Below are 24,872 nucleotides of genomic sequence, written 5' to 3' on the forward strand. Positions count from 1 at the left end.
GTTTCACTCATATGTGGAATATAAGAAATAGTGAAAGGGACCATAATGAAAGGGGTCACTGAGTGGGGAACAATTAGAGAGGAAGACAAACCATGAGAGACTCCTAACTGTGGGAAACAAAGGGTTGCAGAGGGGAAGTAGGTGGAAGCATAGGGTAACTGAGTGATGGGCATTAAGGAGGGCACATAATGTCATGAGTCTTGGGTGTTATATGTTTGCAAATTGAATTTAAATTTAAAAATTTTTAAATTAAAAAATAAATTTTAAATGGTGTCAGCTAGGTGCTGTACCCACACCTCGGAAATGCCACATGACTTTTGCAAAGGAGCCAGAGAGAATAAAACTGAAGCAGATAAATAATGACATCTCCTTTGAGGATCAAGTCCCAGCCATGTTTTTTTTTTCCATCTGCTTTATGATCAAAAGGAACCCACAAAAGGGATTTCTTTGGGGGCTGAGTCATTCAGGAAGGAGACAGATCCATCTGAAACTTTTGATCTGAGAGGTGAAATCCTGACTCGGCAAATCTCCCATTGTTGGACATTACAATTAGCAAATGACCCTGGGATGGTAAAGAGATGTTCGGATGTGATTTAATAAGAATGTGGTTGCAATAAGCACTCAGAATATGTTTGCCATCAATTTGCTGTATACACAATATGCTACCAGTGCAATCTTTTGTGTATGCAGTTGACCTTTATCTCTGGCAATCTTGTCCTATAAAGAAGAGTGAAATCCTCCATTGCAAATCATTAGCACTCAGGAAATGGCTTTAATTTGCATGCTGACAAAGATATTAACTTGGGTGGTGGTGGGGGAAATACTACAACACGTCCTTTTGTCTGAAAGGCAGTTCAAAATCTGTGTTGTGACTACAGTTGACTGAAGTTCAATTGCTGTAATAAATGTATTCCAAATTTCATCTCAATTGCATTTGCATTTTAATGAATGATTCTCACCTTCTTGTCAATTTGGCAGCCAGGCTAGATTTATTAAGTTATTGTATAAACAGGGCATTCTAATGCGGGAATTTAAATGCAAAATATTTGCTGGGTGCATTTGAACTGGGGCTGCGTTATTAATTTGCCTGTATGGGTTGCCTGAAAATTCAAGAATTTAAGGATGGCGTTTCAGATCCCTTCTTTCCATCAGGTTGGCTCTCTCCCCCTCTGAAATCAGTATGTCTGGATGGGCTGACAAAGCAAGGCTTGAGCCAGCCAGATGAAGAGGGCTCTCCAAGTCTTCAGCCTCCACAAACTGAAAAGAAACTGATTTATTTGCTATTATTTGAAAACAGTAAAATTTGTTAAGTGAAAATTTCCCGTGTAGGCAATTCCTGTCTTTGAGAGCAGGACATCCCTGAAATCAGATTGCCAGGAGTGTTTGTTCATTTTAATGTCATTCAGCCTTTCCCGTTGAAGCACTCCTGGCTTTATAGCCTCATATTTCTTGCAGGCAAAGACGGAAAATGTGAGTGAAAACCAGCTGGATGCAGAGCCGTAATACCATTAAAAGTTAGGTTTGGTTTTTTTTTTTAAGGTACATCTGGGCTGTTGGTTTTTAGCAAAGTGATTTGCAGTGGTTAATCCCATGCCCCCCATAATAGAAAGGGTGAACATGAGTTCTCTTTGCTACTCCCCCCAGCTCTCCAGAACTCCGCAGCTTCTTGCAACGCCCCTGTAAAGGGAGGTGGGGCTGCTTTTGATGCTGTTCAGTCCTAGTTTCCTGTAGGGCCCTCAGGATGGAGGCAGATTCAGGTAATGGGAGACTCATTGCTAGCAGAGTGGCCTCAAAGGGTGACAATGTCTGCTACTGATGTGCTTAAAGAATTTTCCGAGATGAAGCGATTGCTAGCATGTGTCAAAGTTTTGTTTCAAACCTGTAGCAAGGGAAGTAGGCTTCTAATTGAGCCAGTTCAAAGATTTCTTTCTGGAGAATTATTTTGTTTAGTTGTTGTTATTGTTTTTAATAGGGGAAAGAGGACTGCTAGACTAATGCATCTCGGACTTCAATGTGTATATGAATCACCTGGGGGTGTTAAAATGCAGATTCTCCTTCAGGAGGTCTGAGTGGGACCCAAGATTCTAGCCTTCTAAGGAGCTCCTAGGTAATGCTGATGATGCTAGTACAAGGACCACCACACTTTGAGTAGCAAGGAACTAGACAGCATGACTCAAGGGAAGAATGGTTAGCTAAAGGTTAATACACTTGTTAAAAGTCTGATGGGCAAGCTGTGTGGGTAAATCTAACACCCATAGAAATCAGAAATTTGCACAAATATTTATCAAGTATGCTAGATACTCCTCAGCAATTTCTTAATATCATATTTTATCATATTGAAGAGGGACATTTTTTTCCTCCACATTTTAACATCTCTGAACTGGGGATGTAATGTACAATTATGTCTTAATTTAATTGGCAGGGGTTTTTCCTTCTTTGTGGCTCAAAAATAATAGTGCATCTTATAATAGATCATGTATTGATCAGCTATTTTCACCATAACACTATGCAACAAGCTGCCCTAAACTCAGCAAATTTCAATAAGTATTTCTCCCTTGCTCATGTGTCTGTAGGTTAATTGGGGTTTGGCCGATCTCAGCTGAGTTTAGGTGGGTTCAGTTCTGTTTCTCATGCCTCTCTTATTCTTCTGGGTTTAGCAAAATAGTGGGTTTTGTTATTGTCATAGACCCAATTGAGCAAGCTTATTTCAAGCTTCTGTTCAAGTCATATCTGCTAACATCCATAGGCCAAGGAAGTCACATGAAAGCCGAAAGTCAGGGTGCTGGGAAGTATATTCCACACTTGAATACAGGGAACGGGGTAGGGGGGGGATGTGAATAATGACTTAATCTGCCATAGGTAGTATCTTGGATTGGGTAAAACATGGTCTAAAGGGGGAAAAGGTAAGCCACCAGTTTCTATTCTACATGCCTAGAGATGGAGTCTGCACACAGTATAGAGCCTGTGTGACACACAAAGTCAAAGCTTTGAAGCTTCCTGCTGAATGTGCTTGACCCTGGAGCATGCAGGTGGAAAGAGGAAAATTCTGGAACCAGCCCTCCTGGCTTCCAATTACTGCCCTGCCACTTTCCAGTTGTTTCAGATCCTCATCATTTACTTACCCCTTTCCCTGTTTTCTCCCCTATAAATCACACCAACCTCTCGGGACTGTTAGTGAGTTGGCAATAACGATTTTGGTTCCCAATTATTGAGTCCTAGGTCTTTGTGTCCACCATCTCATCTATCCTCCCAAAGGCCCTTTGAGGCAAGAGCTGAGATTTTTCTAGTTCGAAGACAAAGCGGCTGTATGTAGTTCAGAGAGATGGGTTGGGTTTGGTTTTTTTTTTTTTTTAATATTTTATTTATTTGAGAGAGAGAGAGAGAGAGAGAGAGTGCAAGGAGGAGGAAGGACTGGAGAGGCAGAAGGAGGCTCCCCACTGAGCAGAGAACCTAATGAGGGGCTCTATCCCAGGACTCTGAGATCATGACCTGAGCCGAAGGCAGATACTTAGCCAACTGAGCCACCAGGTGCCCAGGTAGTTCAGAGAGGTTTAAAACCTGACTAAGAGACAAAATAAAGGTCCCATGCAGAGGCTGTGCCCTGCAAGCCTCACCATGTATTTACTGCTCCTCAAGTCTGAAGGTACTTGGGAGAAAAACCTGTGCTTCCCTACTTCTATGCCTTTGGTCTGTCTCAGCTAAGCCCTGCTGAGAATACTCCTGTTGCCAAAGTGAGCAATCTCCATTCATGGGATCACATGCAGACTCCCGTACAGAGAACATATGTCCCTTAAAAATAAAAACCCACCCCCATGCACTGGTTTAAGAATAAGTTGCACTGGGTAGATGAAACTTTCCATTTTATAATCAGCTTCTTCCTCTGCTTGCCTGATGCAGTTGATTATTTTACTCCCCATCGTTCCTCTTGCGATGTTAGCCAGGGGAGTTTTACGGCATGGAAAGCAGTGAACAGGAGGCCCCGGGTGAGTGGATTTAAAGGCGAAAACTGCTCTTCCCTGCAAATAGCTCCCTTCACACAAATAGCCTGGTAATCAGCAATAATGATGGAGAAAATGTAGGGAACATACAAGGGAATTAAATGAGAATTTGCTAAAATATTAAGTATTTTTAAATGGGCCTCCACGGTACTGTGGGAGCACTTCACAGCTCACTGAATGAACATCTTGTAGCCTGAGGTTCCCAGAATAGACTGGTGTCTCTGACATGAGGGTCTGCTCATCTTTCACCCAGGTCTTTCCAGAAGATCTAGCAGCTGGGAGTCTGGCTGCTTTGGTTGAAAAGGGGCGGTAATTTCAACAGAACACTTGGTTGCTAGATTCCCCAAACTGGGTTCCCCTATCCCTTTCTGTAAGTTACAGAGGCATTCATCACTAGCAGTATTTAGGGTTTTGTTACAGACCTGGCTTTACACAGTGCCCTCCCTGTACAGATCCGTAAGATAAATCTCTTCTGGTTTTTTTTTTTTTTTTTAAAGATTCTATTTGTTTATTCATGAGAGACAGAGAAAGAGAGAGGCAGAGACATAGGCAGAGAAAGAAGCAGGCTCCCCACAAGGAGCCTGATGCAGGCCTTGATCCCAGCTCCTGGGATCACACCCTGAGCTGAAGGCAGATGCTCAACCACTGAGCCACCCAGGCATCTTGATAAATCTCTTCCTATCATCAAGAATAAGTAGACATCTCCTGGACAGTTTTTAAAAAATTTTATGACCATTAGGAATCACATGAGGGACTGTGCTTCCCCTCTTTGCTTTAGACACGGGGAAGCTCAGGGCCAAATTAATGCACTAGGTCATGTGGTGCAGGTTTTGATATCCGTCTGACCTGATTTTTGCCTTCCTGTTTTGCCTGCCTTTGTCAGTTTTTAAAATTTTTTTGCCCCTGATACTTTTTGGAATAAGAGCATAAATAAGTGAAATAAATCTCTCACCAACCTCTTAATTTCTATAAAAAGATGGATAACTAAGATGCAAAAGTAAAGACTATGAGTTCTTTGAGGATGTGTTCACCTTCATAATGTCAGTGCCTCAAACAAAACTCAACACAGACTATGTGCCTAACACAGAATCCAAAATATCACAGGTGTCCAACCTAAGGTGTGCCACATAATATTCGAGCCCTTTCTATTTGCTGTGGCATGGACCATCAGCCTGTCACTTTTTCTTTCTAAATTAGTTCAATAAGGATGATGTTCACCATCACAGTCAAAGGCAATAAAAACAGTTATGGTGTTCCATTGTAATAGTATCACACCAATCACAATAGTTGGCTAGGGCTGTGGTAACAAAGCACTACAAACCAGGTGGCTCAGCAAAAGAAATATACTGTCTCACACTTCTTAAGGCTAGATCAGTGTGTTGGAGGGGGTTGGTTCCTTTGGGGGCCTGTGAGGGAAACTCTTTCCATGCCTCCCTCTAGCTTCTCATGATTTGCAGGTCATCTTGGCCTGTGGAAGCATCACCCCACCTCTGCCTTCTTGCTTATATAGGATTCTCCCTGTGTGCATGCCTGGGACGCAAATTTCCTCTTTTTTATAAGGACACCAGTCATATTGGATGAGGGATCACCTGACCCCAGCATGACCTCATCTTAACTAATTGCATCAGCAATGACCTTATTTCAAAATAAAGTCACATTCTGAGATACTAAAAGTTAAGGCTTCAACCTATGAATTGTAGAGGGGGAGGGGACAAAATTCAATCCATAATACACACCTTTCAGGATCTAGTTGGTTACAGGTTCTTCAGGGGAAGACAGAGGCTTTGAATTCAGACACTAAAATCTGAGCCCAAAGCCCACCAAATTGGCCATGCCTGTTCCATGACCGTGGGACCCCTCCCATTGTCGTGCACAATCGTCCCACATGATGAGTCTTCTCCATGCCTGCCCCCACTCTCTGACTAAAATCTGAGCCCAAAGCCCACCAAACTGTCCTGGGACAGACGCCTTTCACTGACATCCTTCCACTTCCTAAGAGAATCTGGATGGCACCAAGGGAGGTTTCACAGCTATAGGAGAGTTCTGACACCTGCCAGTCAATGACAACTCACTCAAGCTAGCCAAGGACCCAGTGGCCCATAGAATCTCTAAAGTCAATGAAAGGGATTTCCAGGGTAGGCAGGTGAGACTTTGCAATGGAAGTAGTCTGACATTTTATAAGCCAGCACTCTGAACAGCTGGACTCCACAGTTGAACCTACTACCTGGTTTCAGACCCATTGATAATGGCAGCACCTAAATATGGCAGCACCTAAATATTTACTGTGAGGATAAATAAGTTAACCCATGTATCCAGAAGTGAGGGAGTTAGGAGGGTGGGGCCCAGAAACAGTGGAGGGCAGGGCTAAGTTCGACCACAGATATGAAATCACATAATTGTCTAGTTCCCTACAAAGGCCTCTTATCTGCATGGTTTATTGCATCGCAAGAGCATGCTGGAAGCATTAAGTCTTACTGACATCCAACAGCAGAGAGGGGCCTCTACAACTGGGATACTGGGGTCCTGCACAAGAGGATATTAGATCGAGTTATTAGCAATGAGCTTCTTAATTAAAATGGTAAAATCTACTGCCTCTTGGAGTAGCACCCTGGAGCAAGTTTGTGTGGAAGCAGCAGGTCCCCGGACCAGGAGTGTCCCCTGGTATTTCCCTACATTTTCAAGTCTGGAGCACAGCACTTCCCTCCTTCCTTCCCTCCTTCATTTTCCCCTTCTTTCTGTTCTTCCTTCTTTCCTTTCTTCCTTTCTCCTTTCTTTCCTTTCTTCTTTTTTTTTTTTAAGCAAGACCTTTCTACCACAAGTAAATAAAATACCAATATCTAAATATAATATATTAGTAGCAAATCCAATATATTAGTAGCACAAATGTATTGTACAATATTACATTTTATTCAATGAAAAGTAAACTTTCTTAATCTAAAATTATACTTGCCCAGGGCCTTTGCATATGCTGTTCCCTTTACTTGAAACACTCTTCCCCTATGACACCTTCTTAGCAAGAACTATTGTTGATCATATATTTATTTTTTAAATTTAATTTACATTCAATTAACATATGGTATATTATTAGTTTCAGAAGTAGAGTTCAATGATTCATCAGTTGTATATAACACCAGTGTTCATTATATCACATGCCCTCCTTCATGCCCACCATCCATCTTCCCACCCCATCTTCCCACCGTCCCACCCCTCCAACAACCCTCAGTTTGTTTCCTATAGTTAATATATGTGCTGCCGAAGCGAACACTGTTTCCTATAGTTAAGAGTCTCTTTTGGTTTGTCTCCCTCTCTGATCTCTTCTTGTTTTGTTTTTTTCCTCCCTTCCTCTATGCTTCTCTCTTTTGCTTCTTAAATTTCACATATGAAGGAAATTATATGATAATTGCCTTTCTCTGATTGACTTATTTTGCTTAGCATAATACCCTCTGGTTCCATTCATATTATTGCAAATGGCAAGATTTCCTTTTTTGATGGCTGAATACTATTCCATTGTGTATATATATCACATCTTCTTTATCCAAAGTTGATCATCTGTTTAAAATTGCACACATACCCCCACCTCTGGCAGTCCTACTCTCCCCACATCCCTACTTTAGGTTCTACAGTTTACTTCTTTGTTTTTGTCTGTCTCCCCCTAAACTTATATGAGAGCAGGAATTGTGTGGCTGTTTTGTTTGCTGCTGTATCTTAGCCCCTAGAATAGTGCCTGTCACACAGTAAGCATTCAATAAATTTTTGTGGAATGGTTGATAATGATGCAGCTATTTAGGCAGACAGACAAATATCAAGATGGGCATGAATCAATGTAATAAAGAATCTGACTCTATTTTTGATGTGTGACAGTTGATAGCTTTCAAGCTTCCCCCACTGTCTCCTTCCCTTCTGCCCACACCTGGGCAAGTTAACAAGAAAGTCCAACTGCTGCTGCTTTTGGTGCTGGAGGGAAGCTCAAGCCACAGACAAGAGACTGCTTACCCCAGCCCCACTCCCTGACCATGATAAAATTCGAAACCAGTCACCCCTCCCTGCTCTTGCAGGCGGATTTCAGACCTGCTTGGGAGACTTCCCTGCTCTGCCCAGAAAACCTCATTATGTGAGTATTAAGTTGCTTCACACATTTTTAGTGCATCTGTGGTGTCAGTTTCAACCTCTGAACCAAATTTTGGGCAAGGGGTCTCAATGAAGTAACACAACAAAGGTTGCTGTCACATCAGCCTCGGGCCCCAGGTTGGTTCTGCAATTGCTTTGTTTGTGCTACAGACATTAGCACATTTGTGAAAATTAAGGGGTTTGTGAAATTAAGGGGTTGCCAATGGTAAATATTTTCTTTTTTATCAGGTTATCTTGTAACCTCAGGACACTCTTTTGATTAGTGAATTCAGAAACTTGAAAGCAAAATAGAAGCACATTGTTGTTTCAAACACCAATTCCACATCATATCAACCACTCGCATTCCTAAGCCTAAAAATAAAAGCCAGGCAAAAGCTTCTAGAACTGACAATTAAGGGCCAAAGTTATCTCTAATATGGTTTCACTGAGTTACCCTAGGTTACACATTCATTTATTTCTGCACAATTTTGTCTGAGAGGAAATAGATTATTTTGCCATGACCAAAATATGAACTGAGCAGAAAATGATGGATCTTTCCCTACAACTGGTTGTCTGGGTTGAACATGTGACATACAGTGTAGACATTCAGAAAAGTTGACATGAGCTGAGAAGCAGTTTAGAAAAGGATCACTGATGACCTGGCCATGACATATTGATAAGAAACTCAAATACCATATTTGGTCTAAGCTGCCATTGAAGCTAAGACACATCACTTAAAACAAAATAAGATTAAAACACTGCCAATTAAGTTAAAACAATGCTATTCCATCCCTTAGAATTTTTTTTCATAAAAATATTGTCATGATTTTTAAAGCTTTTCTTCACTCTTAATTTCTTACATATCACCGTTTGCATAAAAGGAAAAATATAAGAGAAACACATTGCTTAAGATGTTCTTCAAACTTCTTCATACTTAATGTCCAGCTCTTCTGAATCACGTTTCCATTAGAGTCAACAATGCTGGATGCAAGATTTCTTAAAACGATGCTTTGCTATTTTCACCAAGATTTTCTTCCTAGATGCTGACCCCCAGTCTACAAATTTTGATACTGGCCCTGTCTTGATTTTATAAGAATATGTCCAAAAAAAAAAAAAAAACTGTGTTTCAGACCCCAGATCATGATCCATTGGTTTTGTGATCTAAAACATCAGGGGAGGCTTTTGTGTGTGGTCTGGCTGTCTGGAACTACAACCAAGTTTGAGTGTGTAGATGATAATAAACACAAAACAACTGCCATCTGGGTGGCATCATCTCAAACATGTTAAAATGTGAAAAAACATGCATTACAGAATTGGTCAATGCCATATAAATGGCAAGAAAAGCTTGTACAAAATGAATTGATCTGGTGTATGACAGGATGTTTTGTGGTTTTGTATTGTTATTAGCTAAAAAATATTGTTCATGAAAACTCAAATGTTTTTTAGATTCCTGAAGCATTTCTAGAAGTTCTATTTCTAGCAATTCCCAGATCATGGCTTGCTTCAATCCAGACCCCAAAGCCCTGTACCACCTGTTCCCTGCTAGTATTGCTAGCTTTAGCTCTGGCCATTCTCCTACATTCCTTCTGTGCTCCAGCTTTTTAAAGATACTTGTAGTTTCTTAAATGGGCCATCTTCAGACTCACCTGTCCTAGTCAGTTCCAACTGCTATCATGAAGTACGGTAGACCACGCGGCTTGCAAACAATAGAAGTTTATTTCCCACAGTTCTGGAGACTGGAAGTCTAGATGAAGGTGCCAGCATGGTCAGGTTCTGATGAGAACCCTCTCCCAGGTTGTAGACTGCTGGCATCTTGTATCCTCACATGGTGGGCAGCAGAGAGAAGGAAGCTTTCCCATGACTCTTACAAGGGTACTAATCCCATTCATGAGGACTCTAACCTTAATATCTAATAATCTATAACCTTATAATCTAATCCTACTTACCTTCCCCAAAACTTAGTTTCTGATACCATCACCTTGGGGTAGTGTTTCAACACATAAACTTTAAGGGGACACAAACATTTGGTCCATAATACACCTCTCTGCATTTATAACTGCTATTCCACCAATTTCCCATGTTTTCCTACCGGTAAATTCCTTCTTACCCCCACAAATGTCACCTCATCCAGCAAGCCTTCTTAGACTTCTCTAGGTCCCTGTAGCTCTTTGTACATTGTGTTCAGAGTGTATGTTTGTGGGTGTGCTTCCTCTATGATACTATTAACTTTCTGGGGGCAGATTTGTTGTTTTACTGCTTTGTGTAACTTTGGTCTCCTCATAAGTACCTGGACTAGCGGGTTCTCAGGCAAAGCCTGCTATAGAAATAAATGAATGAAAAGTTATCATTGTGTAATGCAATTTGAAAAATCCTGGAAAAGCTCCACTTCCTACCTCCCAGCATTTTACCAGTAGACATTACAAGAATCCACTGCCGAAATGACAATGCCCTCAGTAATACCTTAATTCTTCCTAGAAAATGAACAAGGATTAATTAATCACATCAGAATCTAAGCATGAAAGTTTGCTGAGAATATTCCCATCCAAAACTAAGCACAAGAGAAAGAGAAGGAGACAGAAAGAAGCTACTCAGAAAAAAGAAGAGGTCTCACTTCATCGAGGAAGATATCTCCATCCACCCGCTAGTCTGAATTAGGTGCCTCCACCTACAAAGCTCAGAGTCCTTCTCACCCTCATCATTCTGTATCATCACTGACTCTTAGAACAGCATCCTGTTCATCACTGTATCTCCAAGTGTCAGCACAGTCCCCAGAACATACTGGTTGCTCAAGAGGAACTTTGGGAATGAAAGTGGATCTCAGAACCAACATTCATGCCTGGGGAAACGTGGTGGTGGTTCAACACGGCGCCTGACAACTTCTCAGACAGTCAGACAGGTGGACAGACAGAGAGATGTGTTTACCCCTTCTCCACCAGAGTGCTGCCAAATTCCAATCCTGAGGTGACAGATGGCAAAGTGGGGGAGGTGTGTAGACCCTCAGGCACAGAATGTCTTGGCATCAAGCCAATATCAAGATGTCTGATTAGGAAACAGTGGTTGAGTCAGCAAGAAAAGAATCACGAAGTCTCAACTTATGTTACTTGACACAGCAAGCACCTATACACTTTATTGACTCCACTTCCGCAGCCGTTGTGAAGCATATGAAGCAAATATGAGCATTTAGGCAAATCTGAGAGAAAGCAGCCTTGGCCAGGAGCCATATGGTACTGGGCCATACAGTACTGATCTGCTGCTGATTATCATGGATGAGCCCCTTTCCGTGCATAAAAGTGTCTCCTCCTGTGGGGTGTGGATTATTATGTTCATTTCATAGCACCTAACAGAGAGCCTGGCACATAGTAGATGCTGAATAAATATTTGTTGGATAACAGAGCAAGGAAGGAACTAAAACTAGAGAGGTCAAGTCCATCAAGGTCAGGTCCATCTGACTCTGGAGTTCCAAAGGCAAGAAGGTTCATGGGTATGAGGATGCCCTTCAAAGATGATCAATCCCAGGATAGCATGGTCCTGTCCTAATGGTCAGCTCAACTTTGTTGTTCTCTCCCTCCCTCTCCCCCAACCCCCTACCTGCAGCATGTTGATTCAGTCAGTGAAGGCAGGCCGTGGATACTTTGACATGCTGCGAGAGGAGAGTGCCTTGAAAAAGAAGCAACAGCAACTTCAGAAACTCGAGGAGGAAGAAAGACATAAATTCCAGCCAGCCAAAAGGATGTCAGAAATCCATTATGGCGAACTTCTTTTAAAGTAAGTAGATGGGGCAGATGCAATGCCTGACAGTCTGTGGAAGGGCCTGCAGAGTGAACACCACCTACAGACCAGTCCATTATGAAATGTCCATTTACATAACCATAGCAATAGGTAACAACCACAGTAATTATAATGAGTGTCTGCTATATGCTTTATGCACATCTTTTCATCTAAATTTTAAAACATTCCTTAGATAGGTAGTGTTATTACCCACCCCCTTTTTAGAGATTAGGAATAAAGTTTAGAAATGCTCACATAATTCCTTTGTGACTAAGATCATAAGTTAGAAATCATCCCTGAGTCCCAATCTGAGTGACACAAAATTCCTAAACTGTGCCTTTCTGCATGGACAGATTCCTAGGACACTTAGACTTGAATGAGGCACAAATCCAGAATGGAAAGGAGGTACTGAGGCAGGTGGACAGGAAAGAAACAGTGGAAATGGTCTGCCCTTGTAACCATTGTCCTATTGGAGCGGTGGTCTCAATCCTGGCTACACATTAGAATCACCCGGGAAGTTTTGAAAATGCCCAGGGGTAGATGGTGGAATAGGAGGATCCAAAGCTCACCTTGTCCCATGGATATGACTAGATAACACAAAATACCAGGGTGCTTCCCAGACCAATTACATGAGACTCTCTGGGGGTGTTGCCTGGACATAGTACATTTTAAGGTGTACATTTTAAAGTTCCCATGATGATTCCAATATGGAGCCAAGGTTGAGAGCCATTCTGCTAGGGCTTCAAGGACTCAAATTGCCAGGATGTCAGCTAAAGAGGAAAGGAACCCACAGCAGATTCCGCCTTTCCTCCACAGGTATGTCCTAAATTCTGTTCTTCACAGTGTTAATTTAGAGAAGTATCAATATGTGGGATTTTAAAAGAAAGATTTATTTATTTATTTTACGGAGAGAGAATCTCAAGCAGACTCCATGCTGAGTACAGAGCCTGACATGGGGCTTGATCCCAGGATCCTGACATCCAAGAGTCAGACACTTAACCAGCTGTGCCATCAGGCACCCCCTCATTATGGACTTCTTAAAAACAAAGGTCCTAGCAGTGAAATCCTACAGTGTGTGACCTTTCTGCATCTGGCCTCTTTCACTTACCAGAATTTTTTGAGGTTTATCCCAGATAGAAAGCAAATTGGTGATTGCCAGTGTTCAAGGGAGTAGGAGAGTGGAGAGTGATTGCTTAAAGGGTGGGAGGCTTCCCTTAGGGATGATGAAAATATTTTAGAATCACACTGAGGTGATGGTTGCACAACCATCACTCAAATGTCATTGAATTGCATCCTTTAAAACAGTTGATTTTATGTTATGTGGCTTTCACCTTCATGAAAAAAGTTGGGGTGTTCTGGTCTGTGAGGTCAGAGGGTCAGGGGGCTGGACACTAATGGTCAGGGATCTCCTTAAAGCTCAGGGTTCCAGGTGATAGATTCAAATCCCGAGTGCAAGAACCATGAGGTGCTGATACATTTCTAGTTACTCCTTCCCAAAAGTGTGGCCGTTGGGAATCCCCACTTATTGTAAGAAGGGCCTTTCCTTGAAACCTCATGTGTGCAAACCCTGAGCTATAGTTTCTGCCCCCCTTGCCCTGTGTGCTAATTTAGAAGGAAAGTTAAGTTTTTCTAGACTGGCAAATGTCCTTAAGACCAGGGCAGCACCATGCTAGCTCACCTCTGTGGTCTGGAGGTTCAGAAATATGGTTTCATTTTGGTCTGGAGATTTCCACTTTGTGTCAGCACTTTGCTTTTTTTATTTTAATTTTTTTCTATTTTGTTCAATGTTTTTTTATTAGTTTTACCCTAAGGGTTGATCTAATAAGCTGGGCTGTGCATCCATTTATTAATTCATTTATCCGTTCTAAGATGGGAGAAAATATTTATGATTTACCAACCCCACTCCATGCCTTTTAAGGAGCAGGCATCCCAAGGAGAAGCCAGTTTTGGAGAGCAGGGGCCATTCAGGGAAATATGTAGATACAGAGAAAGAGCAGAAGTGCTTCACCTAAGAGGCAGAATGGAGACATCGAGGAGACTGGCCAAGAGTATGAGCAGAAGGGACCCTTCGGGGGAGAAAAGAAGAGAGAAAAGCAGCCACCACTGGCAGAGAACAGAGATGTCTAATGGGGATTTTTATGAGGTTCTGCCTCATAGTGTAAGACATAAATCCATTTCTCTGTTTCTTCACAAGATCTTCAGTGAAGTATCAATGGTCCCATAGTGTAATATGGTCTTAGACCTTCATCTTAGCCAGTTGCAAAGTAAGTTTGGGAGTGAGAAAGCTATATTGATAGTGTGCTCCTTCTCACTGCACAATCAACCATTATATGTTGAAGACCTACTATGTGCAAGCCTGCTGGGGCCACTGAGCTATGAAAAGGATTAAGGTACAGTCCCTACCACATCCAGTAGGAGCACAATAAACCAACCCAAGGATGCACACTGAAGGGCCCACAAGTGTGCCCATAAAGGAAAAACACTCCTGCCATATGTTTCTCATTTCCTCTGATGCCATGACCATACTCACAACACTTCTGACACTAGATGTGTGAGATTTTCTCCCACACCAAGCAATTCTCTGCAATATCAGCGGGGCATCATATCATCCAGCTCAATTCTGACGCTATCTACCTGGAGGTAGCGTCAGATCCCACAGGTTAAGGACTCAGTCCCGAAGACTACCCCCACATCAGATGCCAACCACAAGCCCCAGGTTGTCACCTGTACTTCTGACTGACTGGCTATGAATCAGGGTTCCCCACCCCATTCCTTGGGTTTAATCGTTTTCTAGAGTGGTTCACAGAACCCAGAGAAACACTAACTTACATTTACTAGTTAATTATATAATAGAGGATACAGATGAATGGCCAGATAAAGAGCTAAAGAGGTCAAGAGATTCTGTCCACATGCAGCTGGGGAGTGCCGCCTTCCTGTTACGTTGATGTATTCACCAAGCCAGGAGCTCTTGGAATCCCATACGTTTGGGATTTTTATGGTGGCTTTGCCACATAGGTATGATCTATGATTAACTCAATCATCAGCTCCTCTCCCCTTTTCTGCAGGATGGTGAGTGGAGCTGAAAAGCTCCAGGTTTCTGAAGATGCCGTGGTCTTTCTGGTGACCAGCACCCATCATGAAGCTATCTAGGAGCCCACCCAAGGGCTACTCCTTAGAGCAAAAGACATTTCTACCATGTAGGAAATTCCAAAGGATTTAGGAGTTCTGTGTCAAGAACCAGAGTCTAAGACCAAATATTAGAACAAAAGATGTTCCTAGTGCTATTATCACTTAGGAGATATCAAGGGTTTCAGGAGCTCTATGCCAGAAGCAAGGGGCAGTAGATACTGTTTCTGTTATTAGAAATGCTCATTACCAATGCCCATCCCCTCAAGGTTAGGGGGCAGAAAGAGAGTCTGCATAGAATCCCTAGAAGTGTGACTTTTGAGTGGGATCTTTAATGCCAAATAGAAAGAGATGTGATTAGACACGTCAGTATCAGCCCAGCAGAAATTCCTATGGCCAGCATTTCTGGGTAGGAAGGCCAGAGTTGAAAGAGGAGGGCATTCATGGTGTCATCTTTTGGAATCATTATTTTCAGAGTAAAAAGAAAGCTGGCAAGTCATGACCTGAGCCACCTACATCCAGCCACTCAATGTGCCACCAATGTAGTCTGCTCATGGGATAGAGGCACATGATCAAGAGAAGGCCACTCAATGAGTAAGGGAGTTCTTACCCTCTCCATGAGTGGTCCAAGAGCTTAGTGCAAAATCTGCCTTCTCTGAGCCTGATGGTACTTAAAGCCTAGTACTCCTAGTGACACCAGCCAGCCAGTAGGCTTTCCCTGACATAAAGAGAAGGAATGAACTCAGGGCTCTTTTTTGCAGGGGTTGCACTCAGATTAATGGGTGCATGAACAGATGCTGGGGAAGGGTCGGAGGCATCTGTTAAAGACTCTCCTGCAACTTTTTAAATAGTTCTGTTGCCACGTCTCCCATGTTTGGGTATGGTTTTATAATTTTTTTTTAATTTTTATTTATTTATGATAGTCACAGAGAGAGAGAGAGAGGCAGAGACACAGGCAGAGGGAGAAGCAGGCTCCATGCACCGGGAGCCCGACGTGGGAATCGATCCCGGGTCCCCAGGATCGCGCCCCGGGCCAAAGGCAGGCGCCAAACCGCTGCGCCACCCAGGGATCCCTGGGTATGGTTTTAATCCATGGTCATAGAACACAAGTCTCTCTTCTCCCATCCATGTTTCAGTGTGTGAGACATGGTTTATGTAAAATTTAATAAGTTTAAATATACATGAGACTATTCTTCTCATAGACATTGGTCTCTTTGTGTCTTACCTGGTGGATTCTATGAGCTGCACAAGTCTGGCTATTAAAATAAAAGTAGAGGCCATTACTGCGTGTAGCCACCAAATGCAAGTGGGGAAGCAGGGGTTACAAAATACCAATGGGAGATTCTCCATATCATCACAGAGTAGTGGTTAAGAGCACAGGACTTGGTTTTCATGTCCTGACTTCCCTCATACATAACTGTTTAACTTTGGGCAAATCACTGTACCTCTTTGAGCCTCCTTCACCCATATGAATGGTACCAAACTCCCAGGTTTGTTATGAGGATCAAATGAAACAATGCTTAGAGCAGAGCCTGGCATAGGAGACACCAGAAGCCCTCAGTAACTATTAGCTATTATATGCAATAAGGTGAATTTGATCTCTCTAGGCCTCAATTACCTAAAATCCTCAGATTTATGGCTAAAAATCTTCATTTCCAGGCAGGCTAGAAGGCATCTCTCATCTAAGAGCCGTGTGCTATAAATATAATTCCAATCATAGAAGTATCAAAAAGACAAGTGTTCATTTAAAATACTTTTTTTTTAACAAGGTATTTGATCTTGTGCATTATAAAAGCAAGAGGGATTATTCCACCCTCCCGCCCCCACCCCCTGCTGGATCCAAGGCCATAGAATAAATTCAGACAAAAGTTTTAAGTCTGACAAAGTAGGCAAAGGAAAAAGAAAATCAAGCATGTCCCGAAAGATTTCTGCGTGCTAGCAGTCTTTCCCACTGTGCCCAGTGACCTCGTTTTTTCATTGCAGATTTAGCTGAAAAGGTGAAAAAAACAAGGGGTAGAATTTGTCTTGTTATCCTGGTTGAGAGAGGACAGAAAACTAGACATTAAGGACTGAAACAGTTGGGTTAATGTCTATGTAATCTAAACCTCCAGGGGACAGGGTTGGGCCAGTAAAACTGGGCAAGCCCATGTATTTGCTTGTGGCTTCTTCAGCTCTAGGGGTTGAATAAAGAGCTCGTGGAAATGGAAATCAGCGGACCTAGATTCTAGTCCTATTTTTTAGTTAACTCTGTGACCCCAGAATTGTCCTTGAATTCTCAGGAGGAAGGTAAATTCCTAATGTGCATCCCCACTCCACCTCCTCTTCCTGCTTCCACCTCATTCCCTACATGAAACCAGAGTGATCTTTTCAAGACATAAGAACTGCTTTCAGCTTGGGGCACCTGGGTAGCTCAGTGGTTGAGCATCTGCCTTCACTTGGGTTGTGATAACGGGGTCCTGAGATTGAGTCCTGCATCGGGCTCCCTGCAAGGAGCCTGCTTCTCCCTCTGCCTATGTCTCTGGCTCTCTCTGTTTCTCATGAACAAATAAAATCTTAAAAATAAATTGCTTTCAGCTTAAAACCCTCCTAGGCTGCCATTCCACCACACAGGATAAAGACCAAAGCCTGAGCAGGGGTCACAAGACTCTGGATGGGTTAGTCCTCTCTTTTTCCCTCTGCCCCAGCCACATACCCTCCCCTACTTTTGCACTCATGATATGCACCCCCACTGGAAGGCTCTTCCCCCATCCCATTTACCTACTTAATTCCTGTTCAATTTTCAGATTTTAGCTTAATGTTTATTCCAGTTACTGTTGCTGTGAACAATCACTCCGAAACTTTTTTTTTTAAGATTTTATTTATTTATTCATGAGAGACACAGACAGATAGAGATAGAGAAGCAGAAACATAGATGGAGGGAAAAGCAGGCTCCGTATAGGAAGCCCAATGTGGAACTCGATCCTGGGACTCCAGGATCATGCCCTGAGCCAAAGGCAGATGTCCAACCACTGAGCCACCCAGGCGTCCCCACTCCAAAACTTAAGAACTCAAGACAACAAACATTTATTTCACTAACAAATCTGCAGCTTGAGCCAGGCAAGTAGGGAAGGACTGTCTCTAGCACTACTACTGGGGCAGCTCGAAGGGTCCATTCCAACAAGGTGAATCCACGTGGGTGGCAACTTGAAGCTGGCTGTCAGCTTGTGAGGTCAGCCAAAGCTGAGTCCCAGCAGCTGTGATTCTTCTCCCTATGAGCTTCTTCATAAGCTGCCAGCTTCATCACAGCATAGCTATGGCTGGATGCTAACAGTGAGCATCCCAAGACATGAGAAGAAAAAGCTGCCAGTTTCTGGAGCCTGGGCCCAGAAAGGGGCATCACACCAATTTCTTTTGACATGTTCTATTAGCTCAGCCACTCACAAAACCAAGATTCCAGGGGAAAGGTACATTTGGCCATCTCTCCCTGGGAAGAGAGTCAAAGAACTTGGGGCATGTGGTTCTGAATTGCCACAACTTCCTCCAAGAAGTATTCTCTGGCTCCCTTTCTGCCAAACTCCCTATTTTATGCTTTCAAAGAATCCTACACTCTTCCACTCAGCCTTATCACAACTGTGTGTTTGGTTATACCCATTTCTGCCCCTAGACTCTATCAGAAGGGAAAGGCTGGGTCTGTCTCATTCATGGCTGTGTCCACAGCCTCCAGCACAGAGATGTTCAATAAATCCAGGTAGACATGAATGAACCAGGGAACCCGTCAATGATTCAATCAATGAAGGTACTTAGACTGAGGCTCAGAAACTAAAAATGTCCTAAGGGAATGCACATGAAGCATGAAGTAATAAGGCTAATGAGGAGGGAGAAGCCAGGAGTGCATGAGTCTTGGGCAACCCGCTGAGAAGCCCACACCACATGTAAAGCAGGCAGTGACCTTGCTCTTGGTCCCCGCCTGACTCTTGTAGCCAGAACACGGGCCCAGACAGCTTTCAAGTTTGCAGAGCCAAAACTTTTCCATTTTTATGTTAAATCTCCCAAATTTAAAATACAGACAATTGATCCAATTACACACATGGTAGACTTATTAAAATGTGTCTACATGGGGCACCATGGTGGCTCAGTGGTTAAGCATCTGCCTTTGGCTCAGGTCGTGATCCCACATTGGGCTCCCTAATGAAGCAGGGAACCTACTTCTCCCTCTGCCTAGGTCTCTGCCTCTCTCTCTTTGTCTGTCATGAGTAATAAATAAATATATTTATAAATATATATAAATATATAAGTAAATAAAATCTTTTAAAAAATGTGTCTATGGGCTAGATACAGTTATGAAAGAATATATACCCTATGACTCAGGTATGCCAGAAAGAAAAAAATACTATTTTCTATAACTGAAATGACTTACTCCATGATGGTGGAGAAAAAAATTAATATGGTATTCAATGTAACTTGTTCTGTTTCATTTTGAAACAGTCTTATTTAGGTAAACATCCAGTGGTTTCAAGGATGAAGTACCTGTCTGGGTTATGTCTCTCTTCTCTAAGCAAGCCTCCTCTTCCCCTTGCCCAGATGGTGTCTCTACAGGGCAGAGCACTGGGCTCTGGTTTCCCATGGCAGCCTGCCTGGTGTCCATGGAGGTTATGACTAGTTTTGGCTGATCTTTGGGGGCACACCTGTGCCCGCTTCTACTAAAGTTTGAGATCCCCATATTTCATGGCTGATGTGACCAACCAATTAGACAGCAGTCTGTAGAATTGGATGAAACCTCTTTAAGGAAAGGACCAGAAATAGGAGCCACAAACTCCAGGCAGTTCTTTGGCTGTGTCTCGTGCCTTCATTTCCACTTCTCATTGTCCCATGGCCAGGACCCCATGGACAGGCTGGAGCCATCTTCCTCTCTCAAGCTAGAATTATTGCAATACCCTTAACTGGTCTCCTTGTCTCTGTCCTTGCCCTCCACCCTCATCATGATCATTTTCAAAACAGCAGCCAGAGGATCCTTTCTGAATACAAGTCAGACACATCTTCTCTCAGCTCAAAATCCTTTACTCTCATTTAGAGAAAAGGCCCAAGTCCCCACAGTGGTCTGGAAGGCCCCTGTTCTCTCTCTACCCTCTCCCCCTCACTACCTTGCTATCTTTGAAACACAGGCCCACCTCAGGACATTTGTACCTGCTGTTCCCTCTATCCAGAATGCGCTGCCCAAAGATATCTGAATGACTCACTTCCTTATGCACTGCAGATTTTTTATCAAATGTCACCTTCTCAGTGACACCTCCCCTCATCACCCTATTTAAAATTGCAACTCCCAGCCTTCCCAGCCCTTCCACACACTCTCCCTGCTTTTTACTTCCCCAGAGCAAGTCTCACTACTTACTATAGCAGGGAAGGGAAGGTTAGCACTCTAGCCCAGGGGCCACATCCAGCCCCTAGGCTGGTTTTATAAATAAGAGTGTTTTAAAAAATATTTTATCCATTTTTTTCATGAGAGACACAGATAGAGGCAGAGACATAGGCAGAGGGAGAAGGCAGGGAGCCTGATGTGAGACTTGATCCCAGGGCCCTGGGATCACGACCTGAGCTAAAGGCAGCTGCTCAACCTAGGTGCCCCTACAAGTAATTTTATTGAAACACTGCTATTTATGTATTGTTTTCATATGTCAATGGCGACACAGACTGCATGGCATAAATATTTGCCTGGCCCTTTCAGAAAACATACCCCACCCCTAATATACATTAACATACCATGCCACTTCCCTGTTCATCTTGTTGATTTTCTTTGTCCTCCACTAGAATATGAGGTTCATGAGAGCAAGGGTTTTTATATGAACCGTTCACTGGCTGCATCTAGAAGCCTCATCTCTTGAGCCAGAATTATTGCCTGGTACATAGTAGGTGCCCAATCATATCTGCCAAATAAACTCTGGCAAGAGAAGAGGTGTTTAAAACTGCTGCTCCTTGCTCACTCTGCTTCTCTCTTTCTGCTTCTTCTCCAGCACATACGATGATGAGAAGGTAAAGAAGATGGGCGCTGGAAATGTACTCCGCCCATTCATCCCCGTGCACAGCTGCATCCTCTCACCCTCGCTACCTGAGGCTCGCGTGTAAGTACTCCCTCCTCTGGCTCGTCTGCTTGCTAGCTTATCCATCGAAACCAAGGTGAAATGCCTCAAGGAGCTAACAATGCATTGGGAAATGTTGAGCTGCTCCTTTGTCCTCCTGAAAGGGACACAGAGCCTAGAGCTGGCAGTGCTATTTGACGTGCAAAAATAACAGAAAGCAGACATGGTGCTTTAGAGCTAAGTGGCAAATCAGCTGGGACTGAGTCATTCTGTTCCTTACCAAGCCAGACACTCTAATGTCAAATAGTTTGGAAAGCCTGATAAAATCCGTCTGCAGCCTTCGCGGAGCGTGTGCGACAATGTCTCAGCCTGGGCTCAAGGGACATGTTTTTCCCCAAAACTCAAGCTATTTCCCAGAGAAGCACCTGTTGTCTCCTGACCCAAGGCATGAACTCATTGCATGGTGTAATAGGGGCTAATCAACTCTCCAAAGAACACTCTGGTTTCCTCAAACCTTGGCATCTTGTTTCCCTTGTGTCTCTTCCAAAGAATTCCAAACCCAGTGTTTTCTTTTTTGCTAGTTAGCACACTTTTCAACTGGAAGATTTCAGACATGAAGATAGAGGCTTTTGACTTTGGGGCAGGGTTTCTCAACCTTGACATTACTGACATTTGGGGATGAATAGTTTTTTGTTGTGAAGGACTGTCCTGTGTATTTTAAGGGATTTGGAAGCATCCCTCCACCCTAGATGCCAGTAGCACCCCCATCCCTAGCTGTGACAACCAAAAATGTTTCCAGACATTAACAAATGGCCCCTGGGGGCAAAATCATGCCCACCCTCTTCACCTCCCATGTTAAGACTCACTGCTTTAGGGCAATGAAAATGGTTCAATGGATTGTCGATTTCTCCGTCTGCCTAATGAGTGTCAAATATTTATTAGGTCCCTATGGTGTACAGAGTAATAATGGCATTACTGACTGCTCTATAGGCATATCTCATTCAGTTCTCTCAGCAGCCCTACTGTATAGGTATATTATCCCCTCTCTGCAGATGAGAAAGCAGCAATCAGAGAGGTGTGCTCCCTCGCCCAAGGTCACAGAGCTCAGCATGTTGCATGTTGCTGAGGGTTTTAAGCCAAGTCTATCTGATTGCACAACCCAAACGCTCATCCCCACACACTACACAGAAAGTATATCCCAAAGCCTTGCCTTTGAGGAGCTCATGATATATTTGAAGAGCCACATCTCATGTACTTGGAAGAGTAAAACAATGCATCATCATCATCATCATAATCATCATCCTCGTCAATATCCCTCCCTAATATGCCAGTTTTTGATGAGCCCACTGCCTACTTTCCTCCTACTCCCCTTTGATTGATATTACGATTGGATTTTTGATAGACTTATTTGCTCAGGGGCATTCAGACTGACAACTTAAACTTGATGTTCTTAAAACATCTCCTTGCAAAAATAGGCTTTGCAATTTCTCAACATGTCCCTTGGAAACACTTGCACTTCTGTCTGTCTCTCCGTGGACAAACCTTTTGAAACCAAACTGTGTAGATCAGTGGTTCTTAAGCTTTCACTTGTATATGAATCCTCCAGGGATGGAGGTGGGGATGATGCCTGGAAAATGTGTATTCCTGGGCCCCACCCCTCAATTCATTTGGTCTGAACAAATTGAGGTTTAAATCAGCCTTGGAAGTAATTGGAGATTTTTCTTATCTTCCTTCAATGCCAGATAAGGAAACTGAAGCCCAGAGAGGGGCAGAACCTGCCAAAATTCTTACAACAGGAATTCTGAATCCTCACTCCTAAATCAGATCTTTACACAGGTTTGTTAGGTAGGCCAGGATGATGATGACGATGATGATGATGATGATGATGATGATGATCACAGTGATTATTGTTGGTGTCTATTATACCCTAGACCAAGGGTCAAAAAACTTTTTCCTAAAGGGACAGCCAGCAAATATTTTGACTTTGCAGGCCAGATGGTCTGTCTTCCAACAAACTTAACTTTGCCATTGCAGCATAAAAGCTGCAACAAATGGATATGGCAGTGTTCCAATAAAGTTTTATTTGCAAATAGATGGTAGCTCCCACTGACTATAGTTTGCTAATGCTGCCCTTTCTTCTTGGCTGTTAAAAGGCTCTTGCTGCATTTGGTGACTACTGTATCAGTAATTTATTGCTGTATTACTGAATACCTCACAATGGAGTTGCTTCAAACAATAACCATTTTTTTTGTTGCTCACAAGTCTACAGGTCAGCTGGGTGGTTGTGCTGGTCTGGATTGGCTTGGCTAATCCGGGCTGGGTTTGTGCATGTGGGTGTGCCCAGATGATGGGTGAGTGCAAGGCTGGCCATCTATGATGGCCTCACTCACAGGTCTGTTGGTTGGCTGGTTGCTCGGGTGACAAGAGTAACTGGGCCACATGTTTCTCATCATGCAACAGGCTAACCAGGGCAGTTGGGAAGGGGTCCAAGAACAGGAGCCTGAGCACCAAAGTCTCTTGAGGCGTAGGCTCAGAATGGACGCAAAGACACTTCCACCACATTCTATTGGCCCAGGCATCAAGCCATCCCAGATATAAGGAATGGAGAAAAGATTCTACCTCTTGATGGGGAAAATGAAAAGTCACATTGCAAAGTGGGTGGATGCAGGGAAGGACATTTTCGTAATTAGTATACCCAAAGGCATCAGGGCAGAGCATGCCCGATCAGTTCTCAAATCCTGAGTTGTCACATTAGCCAATATAGATCAGAGCCTGGTCAATCCCTTTTATCCAAGGTAACTGATCCCCAAACTGGCTGAATATTCTGAATTGACCATATGGAGATCAATTCAGTCATGTCAAGGGAGATTTCATCTTTATCTGCAAAAAGGTGAGGGGGATGGTCTCTAGAAATGAGAAACAGCTCCTCCTCCCCTCTCTGAGATGATGGCCTGCCCTCACAGCCCTCCATAAGCAACAGGAGCAGTGCCTGCAACCTGTCCAAGGCTGTTCTTAGCAGTAGGCATGGTGTGCCTGAAATGGCTTTGTAGGCATTTTCTGATTTCTCTTTTAGTAAAAGCACGAAACGTTTTCTTCTCCGGTATGTTTTCGCCCACTATTATGCGGGCTGGTATGGCAGTTTCAATAGAGTGAGCTACTCAGGTGTGCTCACCTCAAGTTCCAAACGTGAGGATTTTAGAAGCAGGGTTTGCACACTCATCCCTGTTCAGTGTTTTCGTCTATCATGCCACATCCTTAAGAAAATAAACGTCCACTTTTTTAATTCAGTAAAATCCAAAATACTGTGCTATGATCTGACATACAATCATTATGAGAAAGTACTGATTTCTACTGAGCATGTTTCTGGATGCTTTTTTTCTTTCTTCCCCCCGGCCCTGGTTTATTTTACCATACATTAGATGAACAGGTTCGAGGCACTTTTTTTTCATTAAGACTATTATTTTTTTAGAGCATTCTTCGGCTCAGAGCAAAAGTGTGTAGAAGATACAGAGATTCCCTGCCCCATCTGTGCTCAGTCTCCCTCATGATTCAGCAACCCCCACCAAACGGTGCGGTTGTTACGACCAATAAACCTATGTTGACAACATCATTAAAGTCCATAGTTTACATGAGGGCCTCACTTGGAGTTGTGTGTTCTCTTTGGACAGATGTATAATGACATATATTCACCATCGTAGTGCATCCAGAATATTCTCACTGCCCTAAAGCCCTCTGTGCTCCACCTGTTCATCCCTCCCTCCCCACATGACCCTTAGCAACCACTGACATTTTTACCATCTCTATAGTTTTGTCTTTTCAA

The 24,872-nt window shown here is 43.1% G+C and overlaps 1 protein-coding gene across 6 annotated transcripts in view; it reads left to right on the plus strand.

The window, feature by feature from the left end:
- The window catches only part of CCDC60 (coiled-coil domain containing 60), a 184,764-nt gene that overhangs the window by 89,043 nt on the left and 70,849 nt on the right, over positions 1-24,872 (plus strand). For all 6 annotated transcript variants that reach the window (XR_007406169.1, XR_004809380.2, XR_007406171.1 and 3 more), the window contains exons 3-4: positions 11,700-11,870; positions 20,987-21,094. Coding sequence is in view for 2 of the 6 variants with exons in the window: in XM_035706330.2 (XP_035562223.1) it covers positions 11,700-11,870; positions 20,987-21,094 (279 nt within the window). In the remaining 4 variants the exon portion in view is untranslated. The remainder of the gene's footprint in view (positions 1-11,699; positions 11,871-20,986; positions 21,095-24,872) is intronic.

Source organism: Canis lupus, chromosome 26, assembly GCF_003254725.2.
Source record: "Canis lupus dingo isolate Sandy chromosome 26, ASM325472v2, whole genome shotgun sequence".
NCBI lineage: Eukaryota > Metazoa > Chordata > Mammalia > Carnivora > Canidae > Canis > Canis lupus.